We start from the raw sequence: 26,232 nt of genomic DNA, 5'->3' as shown, positions 1-26,232 counted from the left end.
TGTGAGTCAATGTGGGTGAGATGTAGACTCACACTATGGGGAGAGGTGTGTGTGGGAACAGGAAGCCAAGTGTAAATTACAAAATTGCCCTGACCAGGTTGCGATGACACCCTCCTTATAGGTGATGCGAAAGGTTAACCCTTCACTGTCCCTTATGTTGTAATGCAGGTAAATTTAATCTTGAAACTTTTTGCCATGTACTGTTCAGTAACTATATGTTGCTTTTTTTTTTTTATATACTTGCAGGGAGAACTACCACTTAAAGCCATACGGGTGATTACAGATGACAATGAGAAACAGAAAAAGTCTTTCTTATTAGAAGGTAACACAATTCAGTATTGTCCTTCTGTTGTGGTCTTGACCAGTTATGGGCCGCCATCACTGTAAAGCTGGCTTGCACTATTTACTACATGGCATTTTTTCGTTATGTTTGATTTAGTACCTAGAAGATAGGAGATGATCTCTGTGTTAATTCCCATTTGCATCCCTTCTATAAAATTTCAGGAAGGTACATCAACACGATCCGCGTGATCTGCCTCCATCAACAAGATTACGATGAGTGGATCGACCACCTAAAGATCGCCCAGCTTCAAAACAGAGACTCCTCACTGTCCGCATCCAGTAGTTTTTGTGGATCACACTCTGCACATCATGAGCAGGTACTGTTTATATCTATATCTAGACAATAGGTCATTGACCCTATTGGGGGGGGGGGGGGGGGGAATTGTATTAGTTGTTTCTCTCATGGCCATTTGTAATGTATTTAAGTTATTTTTTTTCTGCGCTAGAATGATTGATGGCCTAGCCTCAGGATAGGCCAATAAATGCTGATCGGTGGGGTGCCAACACTGGTCACACCAACCAATTGGCTGATACACAACGGACAGGACTGGAAGCAGAGAGCTCCAATCAGTGTTTAGTGGCCAGGCCTGGTTACTGCAGCTCAGCTCCCGTCCACTAGAACAGGAGCTAAGCTGAGGTTACGTGTTGCCACCACTACACGGAGCCAACTATCAGCCCTGTTCAGTGTGTATTGTGGGTGCCGAACAGCTCATTGGTGAGGGTGGCAGGTGTTGGCACCACACCGAACATCAATTATATCCCTATCCTGAGCATAGACCAGTGTTTCCCAACCAGTGTGCCTTCAGCTGTTGCAAAACTACCACTCGCAGCATGTCCGGGCCTGTTGGGAGAGGTATTTTTGCAACAGCTGGAGGCACACTGGTTGGGAAACATTGGGATGGGCCTTCAATCATTCTAGCCAAGAAACCCCCCAATAAAGCTAGTACACACACGGTCTTACTTCTCTTGGAATGTTACTTAGCCATTCTGCACTGCCTTGATGGCTATTATATGGTAAAATAAAGTTTGCTGTTCTAAAAAGTGTCTATTTTGCACTCACAGGTGACTGCCAGTTGCCGTAGCTCATTTACCTCAGATGGGCGAACAAAGTCCTGGGCATCGGGCAGCAAGCTGGCGAACTCAAATCAACACTCCAACAGCAATACCCAGGGGTCTGACCGCCAGTCTTATACCATAGTGGGTGAGCAGAACCTGCAGGAGGATCCGCTGTCTCCTGGATATTCACAGCCTGTTCATGTAAGTGTCCTGGAATTCAGGAATCATTTTAATTATTAAAACAATAAAAGTGAAGAAAGTACTGTATGGTTATTATTATATCTGGAAGGCCTGTACATAAATGTGTAACATAGTACTCATCTAAAGGTTTGTTCTTTTAGGTATGGGTCAGATCTTCTTTGCTATTTTAGCTGAATGAGAAGATGTAGCTGAGTCCAGTTTTGTAATTTTTTATCTATTTGGTGTATAGTGTAGGTGATCAAAATGCATAAAACTAAGTTGATCACTGGCAGTCCTATGTAAAATTGGTACTGTTCATGAAATTAAAAGGAATAATGCTAAATAGTTATGCTAGTATAAATTCTGCTATATAGTTTAAGCTTAGTTCACATCATTTGTGTTGTTCTGTTTCAACATCTATACAGAACAGCAACACTATAGAAAATAAGGGTGGTGCCGGATCCATTTTGTTAGTCTTCTGGACACCAGGAGTCTCCAGAACACATTCCGTCTGGTCAAAATCTCAGATTTTGATTTTGGTCTCCTGCTTGTAATGGAAGGAGACCAAACTCGCCAAACTCTGAGCTTGATTGATAGCTGCACAGAAAGTGAAAGCTCCACAGATTCTCACAGAAAGCTGCACAGACTGAAAGCTGCAGGAGAGCCTCACTAATAGCAACACACACTGAAATATGCACAGAGCCTGAGGTCTTCTATTCATCACAGCACTGCAATGATGTGAGGGCAGAAGTGGTCCCCCAGCAGGCATGACATCACTTCTATGCCCACTTTCTTCTGCTGGGAGATTGCACTATGTGAGCAAGAAGAAAGGTATGATACACAGCTTTTTAAAGCTCTGAATTTTTTTTTTCTAAGGGTGGAAGGAGTGTTAGGAGTTGATAGGGAACATAGCCTGAGTTAGTTCAGAAAAGTTTATTTAGTGACAGGTACTCTTTAAAATAGGGGGTGGTCGGGTTGCTGAGGAAACCATAGAATGCACAGCCAGTACTGTGCATAAGGCCCATAAATTAGAACAGGGTTCCAGGACAGATGTTGTCGTACAGCTGCCTCGGCAATTTGACCACTGTCCTCCCTGATGTGAGCCAAGTCTTTCCACGCCAAGCGTAGCATGGCTGCAGTTGAGCCTTTATATGTTGAATGATCTGCCAGTTCAGCTCATACAGAAATCTTTGTGTTGTGGCTGGGTGTGTGGTGCAGGGCAGATGTTGTTACCATAGGGGCAGATGGCATTAACCCCTTGTATTCATGACCCCAGGGCATGGTTTAGCCTAAAACCACCTGAAGGTATACTGCTGGATCCTGGGCTAGGCACGGGGGCAATAAAGACTCTGATGCCAAGTTACGGACAACTGTAGCTTTATGAGGGCCAGCCCAAGGAGGTGACTAGTGACGCAGAGACCTTAAGGGCTTGGTGGGACTTGTAGTAGGACTTGACAGATGACAGGGACTGACTTGACTCATAAAGCTGTGACTTTAGCTTACTTGACTTGATGGTGGCTGCAGGACTTGACTTTTGAGGCCTCCAACATTCTGGACACACACACTAGGCAAGACTGACCCCAGCAAAGACTTATCTCCAAAGAGATTGAAGCTAGCTCCACCCAGGGCTTATATGGGGGAGACTAGCAGGAAGCCCATAGGTCACCCCTTGTGATAATCTGGTCACTGGTGCCTCCTGGGAAACAATCAGATGACATATCACATGGTATAACTCTTAAAGCAAGATTACATTTTATAACACTTTACATGGTAAAACATATTTACAATGGGAAAACAAGTGCAGGGGGGCCTTGAGGAAACTGAAGGAGGCTGCCTGACAGGACATGGTAAAAACCTCCCGTACTGGGCCACCACATTTGGGACATTAGATAGTGACATTGTCCTCTTATTTTTATAGTGCACGGCAAATCAGAACTGGTCCAGTGGACTAAATGGCTCAAGCGATCTCCAGAGAGGTGGCAGCATCCGAGGGTCAAAAGGGAAGAAAAACTTGTGTTTGCAGATGCCCCCCACTATGCCGCACTGCTACGACATAGAAAACACAGGATTTGGACTTATCCCTGAGACCCCCAGCGAAGATGTCTTGTCTCCCCTGTACAAGGAGCCATACTCCTACCAGAAGCCCCAAACTACTGTGACTCCTCAGGATATGGTACGACTTATCTGCTTTCTTCTTTCTCGCTTTACCGACCAGTTTGAGGCTTGTTACGTTGCACAGGTGTAAACCAGGTATGCAACCTCATTGTGCGGTATACACCCTGTCATTAGGAGGCCGCCCTAATTCTTTCCAAAGTGTTGCTTGGCACGTGATGCTATTACTTTTAATGATAATGGTGTAAATTACCAGTCGGTCCTCCACCAGTGCCTTTATATAGCAGTTGTATGGTTTAACCTGTTTGGTAATACCAGGCACATGGCTGTTTTTAAAATTTTAAGAGAAGTTAAAACCTACATCCTCTCCCCCCTGGACAAATGTAGTGCTTGAGCATTGCTATGGTATATGCTTGTTCAATATATATATATATATTTTTTTCTTTACAGTCATATCCATATAGTTAGATTTATTTTATAGTTATTTTAGATTATATATACCCACTCATTTTTTTATTTTATTTATATATATAGTATATTCTATTGGGGAGATTTATCAAAACCTGTGCAGAGGAAGAGTGGTGTAGTTGCCCATAGCAACCAATCAGATTGCTTCTTTCATTTTCCACAGGCCTCTTTAGAGGCCTGTGGAAAATGAAAGAAGCAATCTGATTGGTTGCTATGGGCAACTGCACCACTCTTCCTCTGCACAGGTTTTGATAAATCTCCCCCTATATCTTTATGGTTATGCAGAAATCCACTAAGTTCCTGTGTTTTGTGTTCAGTTAAACAGATGGAGCCTAGCGGACAGCCAGCAGTCTACCTCTCAGTCTAACAGTCAAGTATTGTCCCCGCTGTATGCTGAGCCATACACACCGACCGGCCAAACAAATAGCAGTACCAATTTTGTGGAAGAGGTGAGTGAGTGTCAAAACAACAAAAACGAAATGTATTATATGAGTAATCGCACAGTAAGGTGATGTTCACCGCTTCAGGGCAAGGTTGTAAAATGTTATATAGTAGTAGTGTTTAGTAAAGTCTTAAAAGTAAATGTCAGGCCGTCATTGTGTGTAGCAAAAAAAAAAAAACAAAAAAAAAAAAACGCAATAAAAACAGCCTTAAAAAAATTCGACAGGGATCTTGGTAAAATTTTATGGTTTACAGACATAGACGCGGCTGTTATTTACTTGGGGTGACCACATTAGATTGATGTCTCTGGCCTTTTACTCTGAGTCATTTTATAAGGCTTGCTATGGTGGCGCAGTGATTCTGGAAGATAATGGCGCAAGCAGGCCATCCGTGATCCTATGTGGCAATTGTATAACCTCTGGACAATCTGTTTGTGCTATAAAGATCACATAATAATCTAATCAGATATAAAAATCCCAGCAGTCTGCTTATCTGGGGTTTAATATGGCCAGAAGTGTTCAGCTTCCCTACAGTGCCTCTACAGGGCAGATGAAGAATGACGTGATGCTCATTAAAATCAATAGGCTGCCCATGTAATGCATAATAGGGCGCTGAGGGACCAGGCAACAGTTGAAGCAATCAGCTTTATTCCCAACATGCAACGCGTTTCGCGCTAGTGCGCTTCATTTGCCTGATGAAGCGCACTAGCGCAAAACGCGTTGCATGTTGGGAATAAAGCTGATTGCTTCAACTGTTGCCTGGTCCCTCAGCGCCCTACTATCCACTGGTCTGGAGGTCATTGGTTTTTAATTGCTTTTATTGTGGAGTGGTAGCAGAGGGATCTGCTTCATGCTATCATCCATCCACTCTATCATTATTAGCGTTCCCACATATGTTATTTATTGCACCATGGAGCGCTCCTTTTTGTCTTTTTTTGTATCATGTAATGCATAGACTTTCTGAGTCCTCCAGAGAGAGAGAGAGAGAGAGAGAGATATGCCCTTTGTAACTGTGCTCTGGCAACTTAAAGGGGTACTCCAGTGAAAAACTTTTTTTTAATTTTTTTTTTAAATCAACTGGTGCCAGAAAGTTAAACAGATTTGTAAATTACTTCTATTAAAAAAATCTTAATCCTTCCTGTACTTATTAGCTGCTGAATACTACAGTGGAAATTCTTTTCTTTTTGAAACACAGAGCTCTCTGCTGACATCATGAGCACAGTGCTCTCTGCCGACATCTCTGTCCATTTTAGGCACTGTCCAGAACAGCATATGTTTGCTATGGGGATTTCCTTTTACTCTGGACAGTTCCTAAAATGGACAGAGATGTCAGCAGAGAGCAATGTGTTCATGGTGTCAGCAGAGAGCTCTGTGTTTCAAACGGAAAAGAATTTCCACTGTAGTATTCAGCAGCTAATAAGTACAGGAAGAATTAAGATTTTTTTTTTTTAATAGAAGTAATTTACAAATCTGTTTAACTTTCTGGCACCAGTTGATTTAAAAAAAAAAAAAAAAGTTTTTCACCGTAGTACCCCCTTTAATGTTGGCCAAAAATCTATGAAATCCCCCCTACTAATTCTTAATTCTCAAATGGGGTATATGAAATATGTGGTTTCTAAGATAAACAACCTTTTTAACTTTTCAAATATTTCTTATATATTTAGCATTATAGAGGTTGTGATCTTCTCGAAACAGCGCCATTCTTGTGCGAGTTGTGTACGGTACTTCAGCTCAGCTCTGTTGTAGTAAACGGAGCTATACTGTAATTCCAAAAGCAACCTGTAGACAAATGTGGCACTGTTTTTGGAAGAAGCAGCCATCTATTTCTAATCCTGGACAACTCCCTTCAAATTAGAGTCCCTACTAGAGATGAACGAACTTACAGTAAATTCGATTCGTCACAAACTTCTCGGCTTGGCAGTTGATGGCTTTTCCTGCATAAATTAGTTCAGCTTTCAGGTGCTCCCGTGGGCTGGAAAAGGTGGATACAGTCCTAGGAGACTCTTTACGCAGGAAAAGTCATCAACTGCTGAGCCGAGAAGTTTGTGACAAATTGAATTTACTGTAAGTTCGCTCATATCTAGTCCCTACATGTTCAAAATTGCAGACATTTTTGGAACACAAAGCCTTTTTTATTTTTGCCTATCTGCAATATAATATAAATAGTTTTTTTTTTCTTACAGCTTCTACGAAGTTTAAACACAAACCGCACTGAGACGCATACCTCCAATATGAAGACCAATGGATCATTCCATGTCAGCCACAAAGGACATCCACAATTACAAAAAATATATTCGCATCCGGTGAAGGGAAACCAGCAGCTAGTGAAGCCCATGTTACACAGGAACAGCGAACCAGACACCAGCATCCACTCCAGACTTGTACCAGCTGCACAGACTCCATTTTTTAAAAGTGTAAGTCTTCTGTACTCCTGCCACCATGCGCTGATCTTATTGCTGTATATCTTCATAGTGTTTTGTTTGTTTTTTTAAATAATTTTTTCATATTATTATTAATATATATATATATATATATATATATATATATATATATATATATATATATATAAAAATTTTTTTTTTTTTTCAGGTTGGAAAGTTATTCAGTATTAATTATACAGGGACATTTTATCCGAGACCACTTTATTTCTATGGCAGTTTTTTTGTTGTCCTATATATAATGCATACTGATCATCTTCTTTGAGAAGACCACATCCCCAGTTTTGGGTGTTTGTCTCTGTAATTTAATAATCCTCAATTGTAAGACATTTCCTATATATAAATAATTGCCTTTGTCTTGGGCTCCATTCACATCTTATTTTCACCACTATGTCAGAAGGTCTTCAAATAGTAATTCTGAAATATACAGCTTCTTACCCATGGTGGCTCTGCTCATGTTATTAAATCTTAGTGTTTCCCAACCAGTCTGCTTCCAGCTGTTGTGGAACTACAACTTCCAGCATGTCCCGATGTCCAAAGGCTGTTCAGGTATGCCGGCAGGTGTATTTTTGCAACAGCTGGAGGTACACTGGTTAGAATACACTGCCTTAAAGGGGTAGTCCAGTGGTGAAAAAATTATCCCCTATCCTAAGGATAGGGGATAAGTTTGAGATCGCGGGGGGTCCGACCGCTGGGGCCCCCTGCAATCTCTCTGTACGGGGGCCAGGTTCTCCGGCCAGATAGCGGGTGTCGACCTCCGAACGAAGTGGCAGCCGACACGCCCCCTCAATACATCTCTATGGCAGAGCCGGAGATTGCCGAAGGCAGCGCTTCGGCCCTGCCATAGAGTTGTATTGAGGGGGCGTGTCGGCCGCCGCTTCGTTCGGAGGTCGACACGCCCCCTTCCCGCGGGCTGTCGGGGCTCCGTACAGGAGATCGCAGGGGGCCCCAGCACTCAGACACCCCCGCCCCCCCGCGATCTGCAACTTATTAAGTTGTTCACCACTGGACTACTCCTTTAAACAGTCTACTGGGGGGATTTATCATTTAATACTTTTTCACATACTTGCAATGTATGAAATTGTCTTACAATATCTCATGAAATCACAATTTTTTTATGCATTTTTTTTTAATATGTGGTTTGTACACGACCTATTGAGTTAAGGGCAAATTCCCATATTGGCTGTTACTATTTGATTGATGACCCCAAGTGAAGGACAAATGATCTTTCCTAGAACACTTGTTCCTAAAATATTTTTTATTTAACTATCGGATGAAAAAGTCAAACACTTACAACTTGTTTCCACTCAATGACTGTCTTTTGTCAGTTGGTAAACTTTTTGTTCATTGTAAAATTTTACCAAAAAGAAAAAGATAGATTTTTATAGCATTATGGCACCTTAAAGGGGTACTTCACCACTAGACATCTTATCCCCTATCCAAAGAATAGGGGATAAGATGTCTGATCGTGGGGGTCCCACTGCTGGGGTCCCCCACGATCTCCCTGCTGCACCCGGCATTCATTTAGAGCGTCGGGAGCAGCGCCGGAGGCTCATGACGTCACTGCCGCGCCCCCTCAATGCAAGTCTATGGGAGGGGGCGTGACAGCCATCACGCCCCCTCCCATAGACTTGCATTGAGGGGGCATGGCCGTGACATCGCAAGCGGGGGATGACCATGACATCATGAGCCCCCGCCTCACATCGCCAGTCATCCGGCACGGACCAAAGTTCGCTCCGTGCACCGGATGTCTGGGGTGCAGCAGCCGAGATCGCGGGGGTCCCGCCTTTGGATAGGGGATAAGATGTATAGGGGCAGAGTACCCCTTTAAGGCCCCGTTCACATTATGCTGATCCCACCTTGCAGCACCCTCCTATTGATTTAGTTGGGAATTCTGCAGATCAGTTCACATTTTGGAATTTCCGATTATGGAACTGGATTCGGGCAGAAGATTAAACATGTAAAATCTTCTGGCAGAATCCACAATGGAAGTCCCGGGACTTTGCCTTATGTCAATGGGACATAAACACCAATCCCGGATCATTTTGAAAACTGCGGATCCACTTGGAATTTCAGTGTGGAAATTTTTCTCAATGAATTTCCTCAGTGTGAACAAGTCCTTAGTGTGATGGGGTAAATGATTGAATTCCCCATAGACCACAATGAAACTGAGCCATCTAGTGGAAATACTGGGTATTGCAAGACCAAACACAATCTTTGCTGTATAAAATGACATTTATTTGTAGTGCATTTTCCTGAATTATTTTAAACCCCTATGTTTGCACGGTTGTGTAGAAACAGATGGGATAAGTTGGGTTTGTGGCTGGTGATGTCACGTCTGTGTTTTCTTGTCATCCTAGTAAATCTTTTTTATCATCTTCTTTTTAGATATCCATGGTAAAGGCAGAGATGCAACACAGCAACAAAGAAGGTAATGTTCTAAAGCGGTCATGATACAATGTGAGGACATCTGAGGGGGGTTCAGACATGTGACTGGTAAATCTGTTCTGGTTGTCAGGTTAAACCACTGATAGGTTTACTGTTGTGCCGTAAACATAGCAATGAGTGAGGTGTGTGACAAGTTCTGCCTTCTCGCCAGCAAGTCTAAACCCGTCATGAAACCACCTTTACCAGCCTGTATGTACTAGTCAGGTCTTCAGGGAATCTTCTGTAGAGAGGAGTTGGCTCATACAGACATTAGCAACAGTGGATCTGAGCTGCCTTTACCAGACCTGGCCTATGGACAAAAGTGGCGTCATTTCTAGAAAAACACAGCTTTCTTTGTAATCTTAGCGTTACTGCCATTGAAAGAAAACTTTTGGTATGTCACGTTGACGTGTCAAAAGTTTTGCTTGATCAGGATCTTAGTGCTGAGATATAGCCAGGAGTCCGGCTCCATAGACTTATAATGCAATGAGGCGAACGGAGTGCTGAACCAGGGAGTAAAGTGCACAAGACGCACCCTTCTCCTGGCTATGCCTAGAGATAGGTGGGATCTTAGCACGAAAACCCTGACTGATCAAAACTTTTCACATGTTTTCATGACAGGTGAAAAGTTTTTTGGGGAAATGACAGTAATGCTTTATACCATTAACCCTATTAGATTGCAACCTGATGGAGCACATCAAACTAGTTAGTTTCATTTCATTGTAGTCAAATGGGCACTGTCATTCAAATATATATATTTTTTTGCATATGATACAGCAGGTAAAATAAATAAGATTTGTAATTTACTCCCTGTAAAAAAAAAAATAAAAAAAAAATTCCTATGTCACTTTCATGGTCTTATAACTCTGTCCACTAGGGGTCACCCTTCTGGTCCAGACTGCATTCTGTCTGATCAAAAGCACAGACTTTGGTGTCCTGGCAGGAGACCAAACGTAGGAAATGCCGTCTGGCCATAGGCAGTTTCATTCCTGTTTCATACACAGGCAGAGAGCGAGTGCTATTCATTGCCTATGGCCAGACAGCACTTCCTAAGTTTGGTCTCCTGCCAGGACACCAAAGTCTGTGCTTTTGAGCTGATGGAATGCAGTCTGGACCAGAAGGAAGACACCTAGTGGCCAGATTTATAAGGCCATGAAGATTTATAAGGCCAGAGAGTAAATTACAAATCATATTGAATTTACCTGCTGTATCATATGCGAAAAAATAGTTTTAATGACAGTGCCCATTTTAATTATGGGTTACATTAGTTTGACACATTACTTCCTAGACAGGCAGAAAGGGGGGTCCTTTATTAAGGCTTGCATGCCAGTTTACTTCTTTGGAATTAAACTGGCAAAAAGTCTTAACATTTTTACACAATCTCACCACCATGGTCAGGGCTTAGCTGGAGGGTGAGACCTCCCATGGCCTTGCAGATGTACTATTATTTATGCCTAAAATTTCTATAGCTCATAGCTAGCAAAGATTTAATTCTGAAGGCACCTGAAAAGCCAACGATGCACCACATGTATTATGAATCTCACAGTACCATTGTTGGACTTTTAGACTGTTGTATAAAACCCTGATCATAGTAAATCCCCCTATATGTCTGCTTATAGGAGTAATAATGTTTCGTTCTATGCTCCTTTAATCATGGATTCCTACATGCTCACTTGGTGTTTTCTTATTTTGTAGTTGAAGAGATGTTTGACCTTCCGTCCTCCAGTAGTCTACAGACAGATCCACTAGACCACGACTATGCAGAGCTGCAGAGTTTCCAGAGTGACTTCAGTTATGATAATATTTGGGACTATGAAGTCAAAGAGAAAGATCTCAATCAGTTGTCGGCACCCTCTTATCCCAAGCACTATTTTCCAGGCATCCAAGGCAAGACTGTACCTAGCCGGTGGCTGTAATGGAGATGCTGCAGGACTGGAGTTGTATTCCAGGCTTGAACTTTTGTGAAGAACTTTTTGCTGCTTTGGTGGGTCACGCATCTGTGGTGGGACTCATCTGATATTGCGTTCAGTAGTGTTGAGTGGCCTTTCCATGTTTCCTAGTCTACTGGTCTTCCTATTGTGTTAGGAAGCTACTCATTATGCCTTTTCCATTTTATACATGTAAAAATTCATTGCATTGGAGAGAATGAGGCAATTGCAGGTGCTACTTTTTGCAACAAAAAAAAGGCTTTTTTTTCTTTACATTTACTATGCAGGTGTGGCTGCTGTGGATCACAAAGATGCAAGTGGCAATTTCGGTATTAGATGCATATCACGTACATCTTATAGCCAAACTTGCTTTAACCTGACTTATGCAATGTACCTCTGGTTTGGTTCATACTTTCCCCTGTCCTGATTCACAAAACCCTTGTCATAAAATTTCACCCATGTATAAGGACGCTTAATTATGGAAAGTCCTGCCAGCAACTATCGCAATTGTATTGTGAATAAAACAATAAAGTTTTCCAGGTCTCATAGTATAGACTTGGCGTCTGTTATAAGGACTGAGGGATCTTGGTCTCCCTGGGATTCATACGCCAGGTTCTAGGTGTGAACAGCATTCGTGAGCCGCTGTTTGTGTTGCTTTGCCCATGTGAGCTACCAATACGTAACATGTTGGTTGGTTTACAATGTAAATGTAAGTATATTTATATAATATTTGGTTTAATATTTAGGCCATAAGGACCTTTTTTTTATGTATTTTTTTCCCTTTTTTTATACTGGTTTAATGGGTTATTTTGTTCAACCTATTTAACATAATGTGGTATTTATTAAGAATGGTTGCACTGTTAAGTCTGTAAATAATTTGTATGCAACGGAAGTTTGAGGGTGGGGTTTTTTAACTTCTGAATTGTTATACTTTCAACTTTTAAAATAAAAAAAAAATAATCTCACCTCTCCCAGCACGTGTTTGCCTCTTATTCCTCCTTATGTAAATAAGAAACGGCTGTTTGACTTTATAGCAGTGTCCCCAAATCTGTAGCTCTCCAGCTGGTGCAAAGTGAGAACTCTCACTATGCTGCTGTCAGGACATGATGGGAGTTGTCATTTTGCAACAGGTTCAACCTTGGTGAACAAACCACATGCAGTATTTATACCTGTGCACAGAAGTTGGACAGTTGGACATATTTATCAAAACCTGTGTAGAGGAAATGTTGACCAGTTGCCCATAGCAAACAATCAGATTAATTTTGATAAATCTCCCCTAGTGATCATATGAAGCCTTTTATTATTTCTGTATCCACAATTGTGCCACAACTTCAGGTCGGTTGTGTTCTGGTAGTCCTAGAGTGTGTTTCAGTTAAAGCGTTACTGTCATTTGGAATACAATTTATATAAATGCTAAAGTAAATGTACTAATGTGCTCTAGGACATTTGTGCATAATAATATGTATGTTTTTATGTGCAAAATATACCTTTTCATTATGCTTACTGGGCTCGCTGCTGTTGAACTTCTCTCTGGGGGGCATTAAGCTGGGGGCGTTTGCTCCTTTCCTCCCCCCCCCTATTTACATTTACAAAGCTTTCTGCACAAAGTGCATGCTTTCTATGACTGTCTATTCACATGGCAGAATTTCCGCTTGCGGAATTCCACCTTAAATTAAAGCCTATAGACTTCTATGAGATTCCGCACTCCCATTTGCACTTCTGAGTTTCCGCAAGCGGAAAAACATCTTATTCCCTATCCAAAGCATAGGGGATAAAATGTCTGATCGCGAGAGTCCCGCCGCTGGAGACTCCTGCGATCTCCTGGCCGGTGAGGTCTGAAACATGGAAGCTTGGAGCGTCCTTGTTCGTGACATCATGCCACACCCCCTCCATTCATGTCAGGGAGGGGACGTGAATAGACATGAATGGAGGGGGCGTGGCGGCTGTTGTCGCCAGTCATCCGGCAAGGAGCTGTGTTCGCTCCGTGCAACGAATGACTGGGGTGTCGTGCCGGAGATCTCAGGGGTCCCCAGCAGCGGAAACCTCGCGATCAGACATTTATCCCCTACTCTTTGGATAGGGGATAAGATGTTTTCCAGCAGAGTACCCTTTTAATTGGAACCCCCACTAAAGTTCCGCAATTGACGAGGACTTTACTATGTATAGGGTCTCTTGTAGAGGAAGACCTTGGTGTTTCTATCACACTCAGGAACCCTGTTTGAGCGCTCATCCTGCCCTTGCATTGATCTCTGCTTTGAGAGTGGAGTGAGTGTGATATCCATGGGTTGACTTTGCAGGTATTGTTCATTATTGATTCTTTACTTTCCACTCTTTTAGAAACAATCTGAATAATATTACTTGTATATTGTTCATCAGCAGACTTATCATTTCTCATTGTCTGTTGTCAGACTGTTGTTTTTTTTCCCCAATTTTTATTTTTATTTTTTGGCATTTTGTCAAGACGAATAGGCAACTACCGTGTTTCTCCGAAAATAAGCCTGGGTCTTATATTAATTTTAGTCCCAAAAAACACACTAGGGCTTATTTTCAGGGTAGGGCTTATTTATTTATGGGGAGGCTGCAGGAGTGTGGAGGATGGGGGCTGTGGGAGGATGAGGGGCTGTAGCAGTGTGGAGGATGGGGGGCTGTAGCAGTGTGGAGGATGCTGCACCCCCCCCATCTTCCACACTGCTACAGCCCCCCATCCTCTACACTGCTACAGCCCCCCATCCTCCACACTGCTACAGCCCCCCCATCCTCCACACTGCTACAGCCCCCCCCATCCTCCACACTGCTACAGCCCCCCCATCCTCCACACTGCTACAGCCCCCCCATCCTCCACACTGCTACAGCCCCCCCATCCTCCCCTTCCTCTGTTGTCCTCCACACTCCTACAGTGCCCCCCACCCCTCTGCCATAATAAACTACCGTACCTTACACCTTCATACCGTACGGAAGCTGCAGCTCTCGGCGGCGGGACCTCCTTCTGTTACATAGCAGCCGGGGGCAGGGAAACGTCCGTAAAGTGACAGCGTCCCTGCCCCGGCTGCTAAGCAACAGAAGGAGGTTCCGCTGCAGCTTCCGTACGGTATAAAGGTGTCAGATAGATGGATAGATATGGGACCAGCCAAAGGAGGGGGGGGGGGGGGGGCAGGGGCGGGATTGTCGGGTCTGTGGGCATTACTGGTGGCCACGGTCCGGATCTGGATCTTGGTCTGCCAGTTGATTACCCTTGGCCTAGGTCTTATTTTCAGGGTAGGGCTTATATTGCATATATACTGCTAGGGCTTACTTTCGGGGTAGGGTTTATTTTCGGGGAACCACCTGCAAGAATTTGAGGCCTTATAGACAAGTATTATAAGACTATACACTGGCTAATGGGGACAATACACGGTATAAAGAACTAAGAGTATGCAGACATTTGACCATAGGTATTGCATTAATTTACGGTATATTTGTATTTATTTATGTTTTTGAGGATTTTGCCCCTCTATAATAACCTACAGTAACTACTCACTCATTTCCTTTAAAAACTGTTCATATATTACCATTTTTCCAAGGGTAAACTTTTGGGCACAAGGTTAGATATTTTCAATGGTTTTCCCAAAACTAGAACTGAAAACTTATTTGCAATGGACATTCAGAAATACATGTAACAGTCTTACATTGTTGCTGTTTTTCTTTGAAAATAGATCCTTTTAGTTGATAACAAATATGACCTACCCCTGACAGACCTACAGGTGAAACTGTACCTCTGCCTTTGTCTAATAATGGCTCCCAGAGGCACGGACGCCCTGGAGGAAGAGTCCTCTTCTTGTGACAGGTCGGGGCCTGGGAATAGGAAGGATAATGACATTGATGGTTGGTAAGGTTAATACCAGTGGGATGGCAGGGATCACAACAAAACATATACACGCTGTCACATAGCAGAGCAGCTATTTCTCAGCTACACCTGTCTGACTTTTTCACGGAGCTGCCAAATGTCAAGCTAGCTGTGGGAAGAAAATGCTCAGGCGGGGAGAGCTGGTGTAGAGTGTCACCCACATGTTATTGCCAGGAAGCCTTGCTTTTGTGCTCCGGTCATGTGGGAACATTAACTAAAGGTCTCTAGCTGAGGAAAGTCTATTTCAACAAGTCATTTCCCATGTCTCCCGCAGGTTCTTAAAGTCCTTTTAGTAAGCAAAAATATGTCACTAATAAGCAAAAATATTGACCAGTAAATCTGTAAACCAGTAAATAGGCCATTATTTTAAGGAAAATGGCTGCATTAACTGTTAACACTCCTGCAGGCACAGGGGCTGACCTGGAGTGCTCAGCAATGTACTAGGCCTGAGGATGAGAAGATTCTGCCATACACTGGTCTGGATGTCCAGTTGGGTTGACCCGGGATGATGATCCAGTGGATGTAAAGGAAAAAAGAAAGTCTGTTGCTACCTGCACATGGTGCAGACTGCTGTGGCGTCAAATTCTCTTGCAATGAAAGACAACAACTAAGCCACTTGGCATTGTCTTTCTGAGATTTTTTATTTAAAGTCATTTAAATATACTTGGCAGATGGATGAAAAACTTACAATGAGCATTACTCTCCTCCCTGATCCTAGGTCTGGTGTTTACCAGGTCACCGCTGATCTTCACTTCTTAGCATCCACTGGACCAGAAAAAAACCTCTTATATATATATCTCTTTCTCAACAGTTTCTTCATTTTGTAGGTATAGCTTTGATGCAGATGTTGGCTATCCTTACTTGAATACAGGAAAGATATATACAGTGGAAGAGGAGCAACTGATGTATCCATTCATAACCAGATAGATTTGCTGCTCCGAATTTTAGAAAGCTGAATGATAAAACCTGCCACTCATATTGTAGTTTCCCTCCAATCCCCCCCCCAAAAAAAAAAAACCCCAAAAAACAAAACAACAACCTGTCACTCAGCTGCTAACCACATGTTCAGAAGGACCAGATGTCGGTCCAAAAAAATTTATATTTATAATGTCATTTGATAGCCTTGGATGCCCTGATTTCAATGGTGTTTTTACTTTTTGCTACCCCCCCCCCCTCTTCCCAAGATATAGAGATTTTACTATTTGATTGACTATGTACTTTTCACTACAATGGTCAGATAGCCAGAAAATTGCAGTATGAGGTATGAATGCAAGGCTAAAGAGGTGTGACTAGGTGCTTTAAGATCATATCCCCTGACCTTAGTATTTAGACCCCCCATTTAAGAATAAAGTTCCCGCCAATGTGACAATTGAGTGATATACAGATAATCCACCAAATAGTTAAACCCCTAAGCTCAGGAACAGGGCGAGTAGCAAGAGAGTAAACATACCCTTCGAATCAGGGCACCAGAGGCTAAAAATTACATAAATATATTTTTTCAGTGGCTACAGGTCCTCTCTAAAGGGATTATCCAGGAAAAGAAAAAGAGCTAATTTCTTCCAAAAGCAGCACCACTCCTGTCCTCAGGTTGCGTATGGAATTACAACTTGGCTCTATTCACTTTAGTAGAACTGAGCTGCAATACCGCACACATCCTGAACAGTAGTGCTGTTTTTTTGAAGAAAATTGCTCTGTTTTTCTAACCCCTTTAACATCTACTTATCTATACTAAATTAACTGGATTTTTTACGCCTCTATGACAGCTGCTTGACATTCAATGATATCATTAAAAGGGTTTTCTGGGATTTTTTCATTGATCTGTAGAATAAACCATCAATACCTGAAAGGTGGGGGTCAGACTCCTGGCACCCCCACTGATCAGCTTATTGAAGAGTCTGCTGCTTCCAGGCAAGTGCTGTGTCCTCTCCCCGTCCTACCAGGCGTATCTCTGTACAGTGGGCAGCCGCTCTACCTGGTATTGTTCATCCCACTCGTGTTTCCAGAATTACTTGTTGCCAGGTCAAAGGACAACTGCAGCGTTTTAACACATCCCCTATCCACAGGATAGGGGATATGTGTTTGACCCCCCCAGTGATCTCCTGAACGGGGCCCCCCGCATTAGTGCTCAGTGTCAACCTAGAGAGGTCGACGGTTACGCGCCCTCCTCCATGTAGTTCTATGGGAGAGGCAGGGAGGCACGAAAACTGCCTCCCTGCCTCTCCCATAGAACTACATGGAGGAGGTGTGTCGGCCGCAAGGTCATGCTGCGGCCGGTGTGAGGTGGAATTTAGCGACCCATGCAAACGTGCGACTGCTCCTCCCCTGGGCTCTCCAAAGTTGGGAGAGCCACGGCCCCATGCAGAAGATCGCGGAACACTAAGTTGTTTTCGGCCGCAGATGGCCTTTAAGCATCATAGGAAAGATACTTGGTTTTAGCATGTTGGTCCAGAAAAACTCTTTATCTCTAAACTCATTCATGGGCATCTGCCTACATTCTCATGTACCCTTATATGAAGAACTTCTTAAATTAAGCCACAATGAATTTTAGAGCATTCTTCTATATCTCTTACATCTGTTTCTTCCTCACAAATTATACATTTACTTTGTTGATTTATTACATCTTGGATAAGCAGAGAATTGTAGCTCTGGAGCCCTTTTGGAAGGGGTATGTTAACATATCTATGGTCTCCATTGATCTCTCTCCACTGGTCTGTGTTTCCGATTTACAAGTTAAGGATCCCCATAAGGTGGTGGTAGCTAGAATGCTGTATATGGTCCGTAAATTGATTGCATTGCATTGGCTGGATAGTGGTCCTCCGACTTGTCTGGAATTTATTGCTAAACTTAACTGGCTGGTTAATTAGGAAAAGGGTGTATATCACAAACGTACTGCTCTGCATAAGTTTGAGAAGTTGTGGGGAGTGTGGCTGGATGAGTCCGGTCTGGCTTCTAGGGAACAATGGCAGTTTCGTATGGGTCTGGTTTAACCTCCCTGCTTATGTCGTATATACCCTCCTCTTATTTATCCCCTCTCTATTTCTTGGGCTGCCTCGCTGCTTGGATATTTCCTGCGGGTCTTTCTCTAGTCATTCTCCTCTGATGTGGGGGTATGCTGGAGTTTATGATTTGCATAGCTACATATATCACTGTACTACCTTACTGCAACGTGGTACATGTCTATTTACATTTTGTGTATTCAGGGTCTGTGTGTGTGTGTGTGTGGGGGGGGGGGGGGGTCTGTGGGTTTGGCCTTCCCGTTGAGGGCCCAAATGTTTGTACTGATTACATTTAAAAAAAAACAAAAAAAAAAACGCTTAATACAAAAAAAGCTAAGAATTGTAGGAAGGACTTAGACACAATAATGTTATCAGGTACTGAGGGGAGTCAGCTGAATAATTTATTATGTATCACAGCAACACTGAAGGCAGAGGGACTCTGCACAGAACTCACTTGTGTTTCCACTGACCTCTCTATGTGACTTCAACTATCAGTCATTGGATCTGAGAACCCTCAAGTCTATAAAATGCTGAGATACTAATAGTGTTATGATGAAGAACATGACCGGGTCCATTGCCTCAGCAGATTCAACGTACTGTGTCCAACAAACATACTTGGCAACCTTTGTCGACCTTCTCAATATGTCCTCCACAAACAACTCAGGTTTCTACTCTTGCCTCAGGTGCTGTAAAATAAATTAGATTTCTCTTGGATACATTCAATACTGAAGCAGTGGGTCTGTCTCATATTATTAGCTTCACTTGCAAGGAATGAGTCAACAAGACCTATAGTAGATGGCCATCATAGCCTATAGTAGATGGCCATCATGACCTATAGCAGATAGCCATCATGACCTATAGCAGATGGCCATCATGACCTATAGTAGTAGGCCATCATGACCTATAGCAGATGGCCATCATGACCTATAGTAGTTGGCCATCATGACCTATAGCAGATGGCCATCATGACTTATAGTAGATGGCCATCATGACCTATAGCAGTTGGCCATCATGACCTATAGCAGATGGCCATCATGACCTATAGCAGATGGCCATCATGACCTATAGCAGATGACCATCATGACCTATAGTAGATGGCCATCATGACCTATAGCAGATGGCCATCATGACCTATAGTAGTTGGCCATCATGACCTATAGCAGTTGGCCATCATGACCTATAGCAGATGGCCATCATGACCTATAGCAGATGGCCATCATGACCTATAGTAGTTGGCCATCATGACCTATAGTAGATGGCCATCATGACCTATAGCAGATGGCCATCATGACCTATAGTAGTTGGCCATCATGACCTATAGTAGATGGCCATCATGACCTATAGTAGATGGCCATCATGACCTATAGTAGGTGGCTATCCTGCAACCCAGAGAGTTTCCATCCAAACTGCTATGTTGCTCCTTGTCGGGACATTTAAGTTTCATCTCCAGTTTGTGGTGGAGAGTCTTGCCAGGTTCTTCTACTTCGTCTCCGCAAATACCCTATGGCAGAGACAGCACCGATGTTTGCCAATAAAGCTGAAAATTGAAAACAGTAAGATGTATTATCATTTTCATAGCAATTATAATATCTTCATTTTATAAAAATCCCTTTCCAAAACATGTTTTTTCTTTCCCATTTAGGCCTAATGCACATGTAAGGGTCTGTATGACTACAAATGTTGATCTAATATGGTTGCACATTACAGCCATAGACATTCTGTGCTACTGTATGGTATCTCCATGGGACCTTCTAGAAGATATATACATAAAATGGCATGCTATGGCGAATATCATTGCTTTTCCCCATGAGTTTTGTATAAATCTGTGAGATAAAACTCTATGTCTCTGTATGAAATTGGAGGCACACCAAGGTACAGTATCGGGCTATAGATTTCTATCGCCCCCATCTCTACAACATGGATCCATAATACAGCCATGTGTCTAAGCCCTCAGGTCTGTGTGGAGAAAGTTGAGAGCTCCAACCCCTATCACTTTCACTTATATTACTTCCTTGCAATGTTAGTAAGGTTTAATACCCATGTATATATGCGTAAAGACAATAAAATAATATTTGTTACTTCAAATTGCCAGCCAAAGCAGAGGATTAATCCAAGACTGAGTGGACATTATAGCCACAGCCACAAGACCGGTATAGACCATCATTGGACCATTCAATGCTCATAGTTTCCAGGAAAGTGTAAAATGTTAAGTGTGGCACACCAGTATACATTCATTTTCCAAAACTAAGAAACATGGACACACCTGTCTTCCATCCATCTGAAGACTGCAAGTCTGAAGATTTCACAGCCCAAGATGCTAAGGCAAGGAATACCAAGCATGCATCACTTCTACTGGGGGACAAATATGGAGCAATAGCACCTGCAAACAAACATTAAAGCAAAGCATTATGGTATCCTGCAGTTGTCCTTATCAGAGCTTTTAATTATCATGTACTTGTTATTATCCTGTAAGGGTCAAACTGTTACCTGATGTTGATAAGTTTGATTCGTCAGGTGTTCCTGGATGTTCTTGAGGATGGAATCTTCCATGTGGGCCTCTCCTGGTATGTGCTCTCCTCACTGTGGATCCTTTAAGTCCTTTAGGAACAAAGGACTGAATGATGTTTGCAGCACATTGTAGTTGGGAAGATTGTACACTGACCATAATGCCCTTTCGGTCTTGATCTTGAGGCCCATCAGCAAAGAAAAACTCACAGGCCTCAGGCCAAGTAGCAATGGCCGAGGAGGTTGAAGCTAAATCTATACTCGATTCTTGGCTTGTGTCGTCACTTTTGCTTTTGGCTCTATTTTCCTCCTTATCCTCAATAAAGAAATATTCATACATCTCTGGCGTGCACACAATTCCTTCTTTACATTGCATATTTGATTGTGGCTCACGTGATACTGTGTTTGACACATCATCAAAGAAGAATTCATACATTTCAGGTAAAGTCAGGTCGGTCTTTCTTTCTTTACATTCCATGCTTGATTCTGGCTTATGTGATACCGTGTCTGCAACATCATCAAAGAAAAGGTCATACATTTCAGGTAAAGTCAGTTTGGGCTTTCCTTCTTTACATTCCATGTTAGATTCTGTCTCACTTGATATTGTGTCAGAAACATCATCAAAGAAAAAGTCATACATTTCAGGTAAAGTCAGGACGGGCTTTGTATAGGAGTGTGAGGACGAGGGAGCTAGTGAAGTCTGATTTCTCCAAGCTCTTGTAGTCATATTAAATGGTGCTATACTTTGTGTGGAGGTTGTACCATCTACAGAATTATGTGTGTTTGTTGTAGCCTTCACGCCAATGTTTAGGTTATCTGATAAGGAGATACAAGAATGTAACTCTTCAATAGTTGAGGTGGGGACATTTTGCTCTACGGCTGAGGAATTTACAATGGCTTTTGTTGCAACCTCAAAACTTTTATTTTCCAATGAGTTGTAGACAAGTCCATCCTTGGAGGAAGAAAGTTCCTTAAGATGAGTTGGACTGTCAAACATCCCATGTTCTCTATTGAAACAACTGTTTAGGGATGCTGACAAAGGAGCCTGGTGTCCCAAATTCTGATTTTTTCCTATTACCTCATCACCACTTCTATGTGATGAGTTATTAGAATGAATTAAGTTGACATTGGGTTTTGTATTACCACCAGGATATATGGACACTATGGGTTCAGTGCCAAGGTGCCCTAGTTCCTCCTCTGTATTAGTACTTTTGTCCATTGTGGTTTTACCCTTATTCTGCCAGGGGTCTACTTTATAGTTAACATTTCTGTCAAGGTTCAGAGTCCTCATGTATTCAACTAAATCTTCCCCTACTGAAATTATCCTTGAATGTTCATTTGGTGGATAGGTTACTTTATTTTGGCAAACTGGCTTTGGAAGTGGAATGTCTATCCTCTTCTCTGGCTCCTTCTTTTGCATCATATACTCTTTTTGGCACAGAAACCTGGTGACAGATGCAAATTCCTCCTCATCTTCACTACCTGACAATAAGTCTTCATTTAGTCCTAGCCACCTGTTACTTGTTTGCACCGACTGAGATACAACCTGCTGGGAGATCTGCAGAACAGGATATTCCTCTGGTGGTGGTGGGCATAGGCTGACGCGGATGAACTTGTGCTTGTTAGATGGCATGCAGTTGGAGGTATCTTCATGTTCGGTGTCACTCAACCAGAGTTCCTCCTCATTGGCCAGGGATGCTTGCATTAAGCCACATTCCTCAGCCGTAGAGTAAAATTCTTCCCAGTCCCGGTCATTGATCTGAATGCTATATTCAAAGTTATCCATAGCTGAAAATGGGAAAGTAGACAGCATAAGTGTTAGCACAAAAAATAAAGGTATAAGATATTAATTCAATTAAAATCAAATAACTTAAAGGCTATAGGCATAGTTAATAAAAAAATGACATATGTTAGTGTTCATCTTAATTGTAATATGTAACACTAAGTTTTCAGTCTGCAAACTATATCCCTTAATTTTTAGTTTTTAGCCTGATGATAGTTAAAGGGGTACTCCGCCCCTAGACATCTTATCCCCAATCCGAAGGATAGAGGATAAGATGTCAGATCGCGTCGGTTCCGCTGCTGGGGACTCCCGGGATCTCGGCTGCAGCACCCACCTCAACGGCTTCCGGCAACGGTGGAGGCTTCGGATCCCGACCACGCGAGCGAAAGAGCGTGACGTCATGACTCCGCCCCCGTGTGATGTCACGCACCGCCCCTCAATGCATTGAGGGGGCGGAGCGTGACGTTACACGGGGGCTGAGCTGTGACGTCACAACGCTATGGCCCCGTGATTGACAGTAATCAGGCCCCGAGCGGCGTACAAGATCACGGGGGTCTCCAGCGGACCCGTGCGATCAGGCATCTTATCCCCTATCCAAAGGATAGGGGATAAGATGCCTATGCGCCAGAGTACCCCTTAAAGGGATTTTCACATGTGTATGCACCAGTAATGCTGGATGTGAGGTACTGTATATTGTGCAGGAGTGTGCAGTTTGCTGTAAATGCTCTGCTCTCTCTCTACACTTGTACAGAGCCCATGTCATTATACCCCTGCAGACTACCTTGTGCATGCTTTCCTCCCTATCTACAGCCTGTCTGAACTACTCTATGTGCATGCTCTCCCAACTCTCCACATTCTGAGCTGCTTTGTAGAGCAAAAGCAGGTGTCCATTGTTTTTTCTACGTTATCTACCTAGTATGAAAAAATGTAACCTGGTGATCCATTTAATCTAAACAGTGTATTTACCATTTTACAAAGGAGATGGCGCGGCACTGCTTAGGTGACCTGGGATCTTTGTTGGCAGATGGATACTGGTGTAGCTGTATGCCGTAGGCAGTGCTCAGATATATAAGCAGTATTCAAATATCATCCATGAGAAGAAAGAAAATATCGGCACTCACCACATTGGCTTGTAAGTCTTCTTTATTCAGACATACTCACATATGGGGTACAGGAGAGAGGGGTGGTGGGGGGACAGTGGATGGCGACCGAGCTCCTGTTTCGCACGCTTGGCGTGCTTCGTCCGGCCGAACGAAGCACGCCAAGCGAAACAGGAGCTCGGTCGCCATCCACTGTCCCCCCACCACCCCTCTCTCCTGTACCCCATATGTGAGTATGTCTGAATAAAGAAGACTTACAAGCCGATGTGGTGAGTGCCGATATTTTCTTTCTTCTCATGGATGGTATTTACCATTCTATTGTTAAGTAAAGAGTACATACAGGACCAACAGCAGTAGCACCCACCAAACCAGGCGTGTATCAAGGTTAATGGTTTATCTGAAACCATATTATAAATGCTATGAATTTGCTTAATTCATCTGGATGTTGAATGCTTCTATCTATCTATCTAGATATTGTATGGCACTATCACCAAAAACAGAAACAATATAGTTCAGCACTGCTATATAATTCACTTCACGATATATCGGTAAGAAGGAAGGTGCTTTTAGATGCAGAAGTGTAAAGTGGTGCTCTGACTCCGAAGTAATCTAAAACTGCAATGTAATAGAAATAAAGATTGTCGGCACTCACCACATCTTCATCACGACACTTCTTCATTAATACTGTACATCTATGAGGGGGAAAACTGGGGGGTACAGTAAGGCTACAGCAGCCGTTTCACACTGACAAGTGCTATATCTGGCCTAGTCGAGGCCAGGTGAAGCACTATTCAGTGCGAAATGGCTGCTGTAGCCTTGTTGTTCCCCCGTTTGTCCCCCTCATAGATGTACAGTTTTTGTTAGTATTAATATAGAAGAGTTGTGATGAAGATGTGGTGAGTGCTGACAATCTTTATTTCTGTTACATTACTGTACACTATTTATCTGAACAAAGCATAAAAGTATTTATCTAGATATTGTATAACACTATATATCTGCATGCGGTGTATAATATTTATTTGGACAATGTAGAGAGCTATTCATAGGTTTACTGCATGATACTACAAAGGCCCCTCAAGCTAGTTTACTGGTTCCAGGATGACCTTTGTATGTGAAACCATTGTAGTTGAGACAAAGGGGGAGATTTATCAAAACCTGTCCAGAGGAAAAGTAGCCCAGTTGCCCATAGCAACCAATCAGATCACTTCTTTCATTTTGCTGAATTATTATTATTTTTTTTATGAAAGAGGCAATCTGATTGGTTGCTATGGGCAACTGGGCATTTTTTCCTCTCGACAGGTTTTGATTAATCTCCCCCAAAGAATCTATGGAAACCTGGTAATTGGATCTAAAGCCCCCAAATGTCATCCAAAAATTGGAAAAGTGAGGATTAAAGAAAAATAAGTTCATAACTAATATAGATAAAGCAAATCCTTACATATAAAAGAGAAAGAGTTGCTGTAAGCTATACATTATTGTATATGTAGAGGACAGAAGCTTCTTCAGGGTCCTGTACAGTACGTACTCCGTCCCTAAAAAAAAATAAAAAATTGAAGCCATCCTCACCTGGTGTCCACTGGGGCAGCTAATCCTGGCACAGGTAAAGAGAAGTACAGAACAGGTAGTACCTCCCTGTACTATAAGGAAGCACCACCAGACAGGAATTCAGTGCATGCACTTCAGTAATACAGGGGTTTTACCAGTGATTGGTCAGTTCTTCCAGCCATTGACATGTTTTGCAGATCTGGACTGTCCGTAGCATTGTATGTTGAGTCTGGTTTCAAGTTACAATGGTCCAGAAAAGACCATTGTATGTTGAAAATATTGTAACATGAGACCGTTGTAAGTTGAGAGATCACTGTATTTGCCTGGATGATATATACCACCATTTATCTGGTCTGTGACCCTACTCTTCTGATTTCTGTATTGTACTATTTAGGGCAATATATGCATTATTTAGACCTTATACATGCTATTCTTCTAGGAAGTGAATATTGGCATTAACCTGGGCACTGTGTGGCTCTGTATGGGCACAGTATATATCAATATACACTGCTCAAAAAAATAAAGGGAACACTTAAACAACACAATGTAACTCCAAGTCAATGACACTTCTGTGAAATCACACTGTCCACTCAGGAAGCAACACTGATTGACAATTAATTTAACATGCTGTTATGCAAATGGAACAGACAACAGGTGGAAATTATAGGCAATTAACAAGACACCCCCAATAAAGGAGTGGTTCTGCAGGTGGTGACCACAGACCACTTCTCAGTTCTTATGCTTCCTGGCAGATGTTTTGGTCACTTTGGAATGCTGGCGGTGCTTTCACTCTAGTGGTAGCATGAGACGGAGTCTCCAACCCACACAAGTGGCTCAGGTAGTGCAGCTCATCCAGGATGGCAAATCAATGCGAGCTGTGGCAAGAAGGTTTGTGTCTGTCAGTGTAGTATCCAGAGCATGGAGGCGCTACCAGGAGACAGGCCAGGACATCAGGAGACGTGGAGGAGGCCGTAGGAGGGCAACAACCCAGCAGCAGGACCGATACCTCCGCCTTTCTGCAAGGAGGAA

At 42.7% G+C, this 26,232-nt stretch overlaps 2 protein-coding genes across 3 annotated transcripts in view; one reads left to right on the top strand and one right to left on the bottom strand.

Moving 5' to 3' along the window:
- The window catches only part of PLEKHN1 (pleckstrin homology domain containing N1), a gene marked incomplete at its 5' end in the record, with an annotated part of 27,326 nt that extends 14,978 nt beyond the window's left edge, over positions 1–12,348 (top strand). Inside the window, 8 exon segments of the mRNA XM_056542353.1 lie at positions 247–322; positions 505–659; positions 1,405–1,599; positions 3,497–3,751; positions 4,476–4,607; positions 6,782–7,012; positions 9,425–9,467; positions 11,159–12,348. Of these exon segments, the coding sequence (XP_056398328.1) occupies positions 247–322; positions 505–659; positions 1,405–1,599; positions 3,497–3,751; positions 4,476–4,607; positions 6,782–7,012; positions 9,425–9,467; positions 11,159–11,379 (1,308 nt within the window).
- Positions 12,349–19,652: 7,304 nt separating this feature from the next.
- PERM1 (PPARGC1 and ESRR induced regulator, muscle 1) overlaps positions 19,653–26,232 on the bottom strand; it is a 46,696-nt gene continuing 40,116 nt past the window's right edge. For both annotated transcript variants that reach the window (XM_056543147.1, XM_056543148.1), the window contains 3 exons: positions 20,758–21,282; positions 20,534–20,650; positions 19,653–19,807 (listed from right to left, as the gene is read on the bottom strand). In XM_056543147.1, the coding sequence (XP_056399122.1) occupies positions 19,704–19,807; positions 20,534–20,650; positions 20,758–21,253 (717 nt within the window). In that variant the 5' untranslated portion in view covers positions 21,254–21,282 and the 3' untranslated portion in view covers positions 19,653–19,703. The remainder of the gene's footprint in view (positions 19,808–20,533; positions 20,651–20,757; positions 21,283–26,232) is intronic.

The sequence above is a fragment of the Hyla sarda genome, chromosome 10 (assembly GCF_029499605.1).
Source record: "Hyla sarda isolate aHylSar1 chromosome 10, aHylSar1.hap1, whole genome shotgun sequence".
Taxonomy (NCBI): Eukaryota; Metazoa; Chordata; class Amphibia; order Anura; family Hylidae; genus Hyla; species Hyla sarda.
Note: the sequence above shows the minus strand (reverse complement) of the source record. Positions and strands in the feature narration are given on the sequence as shown.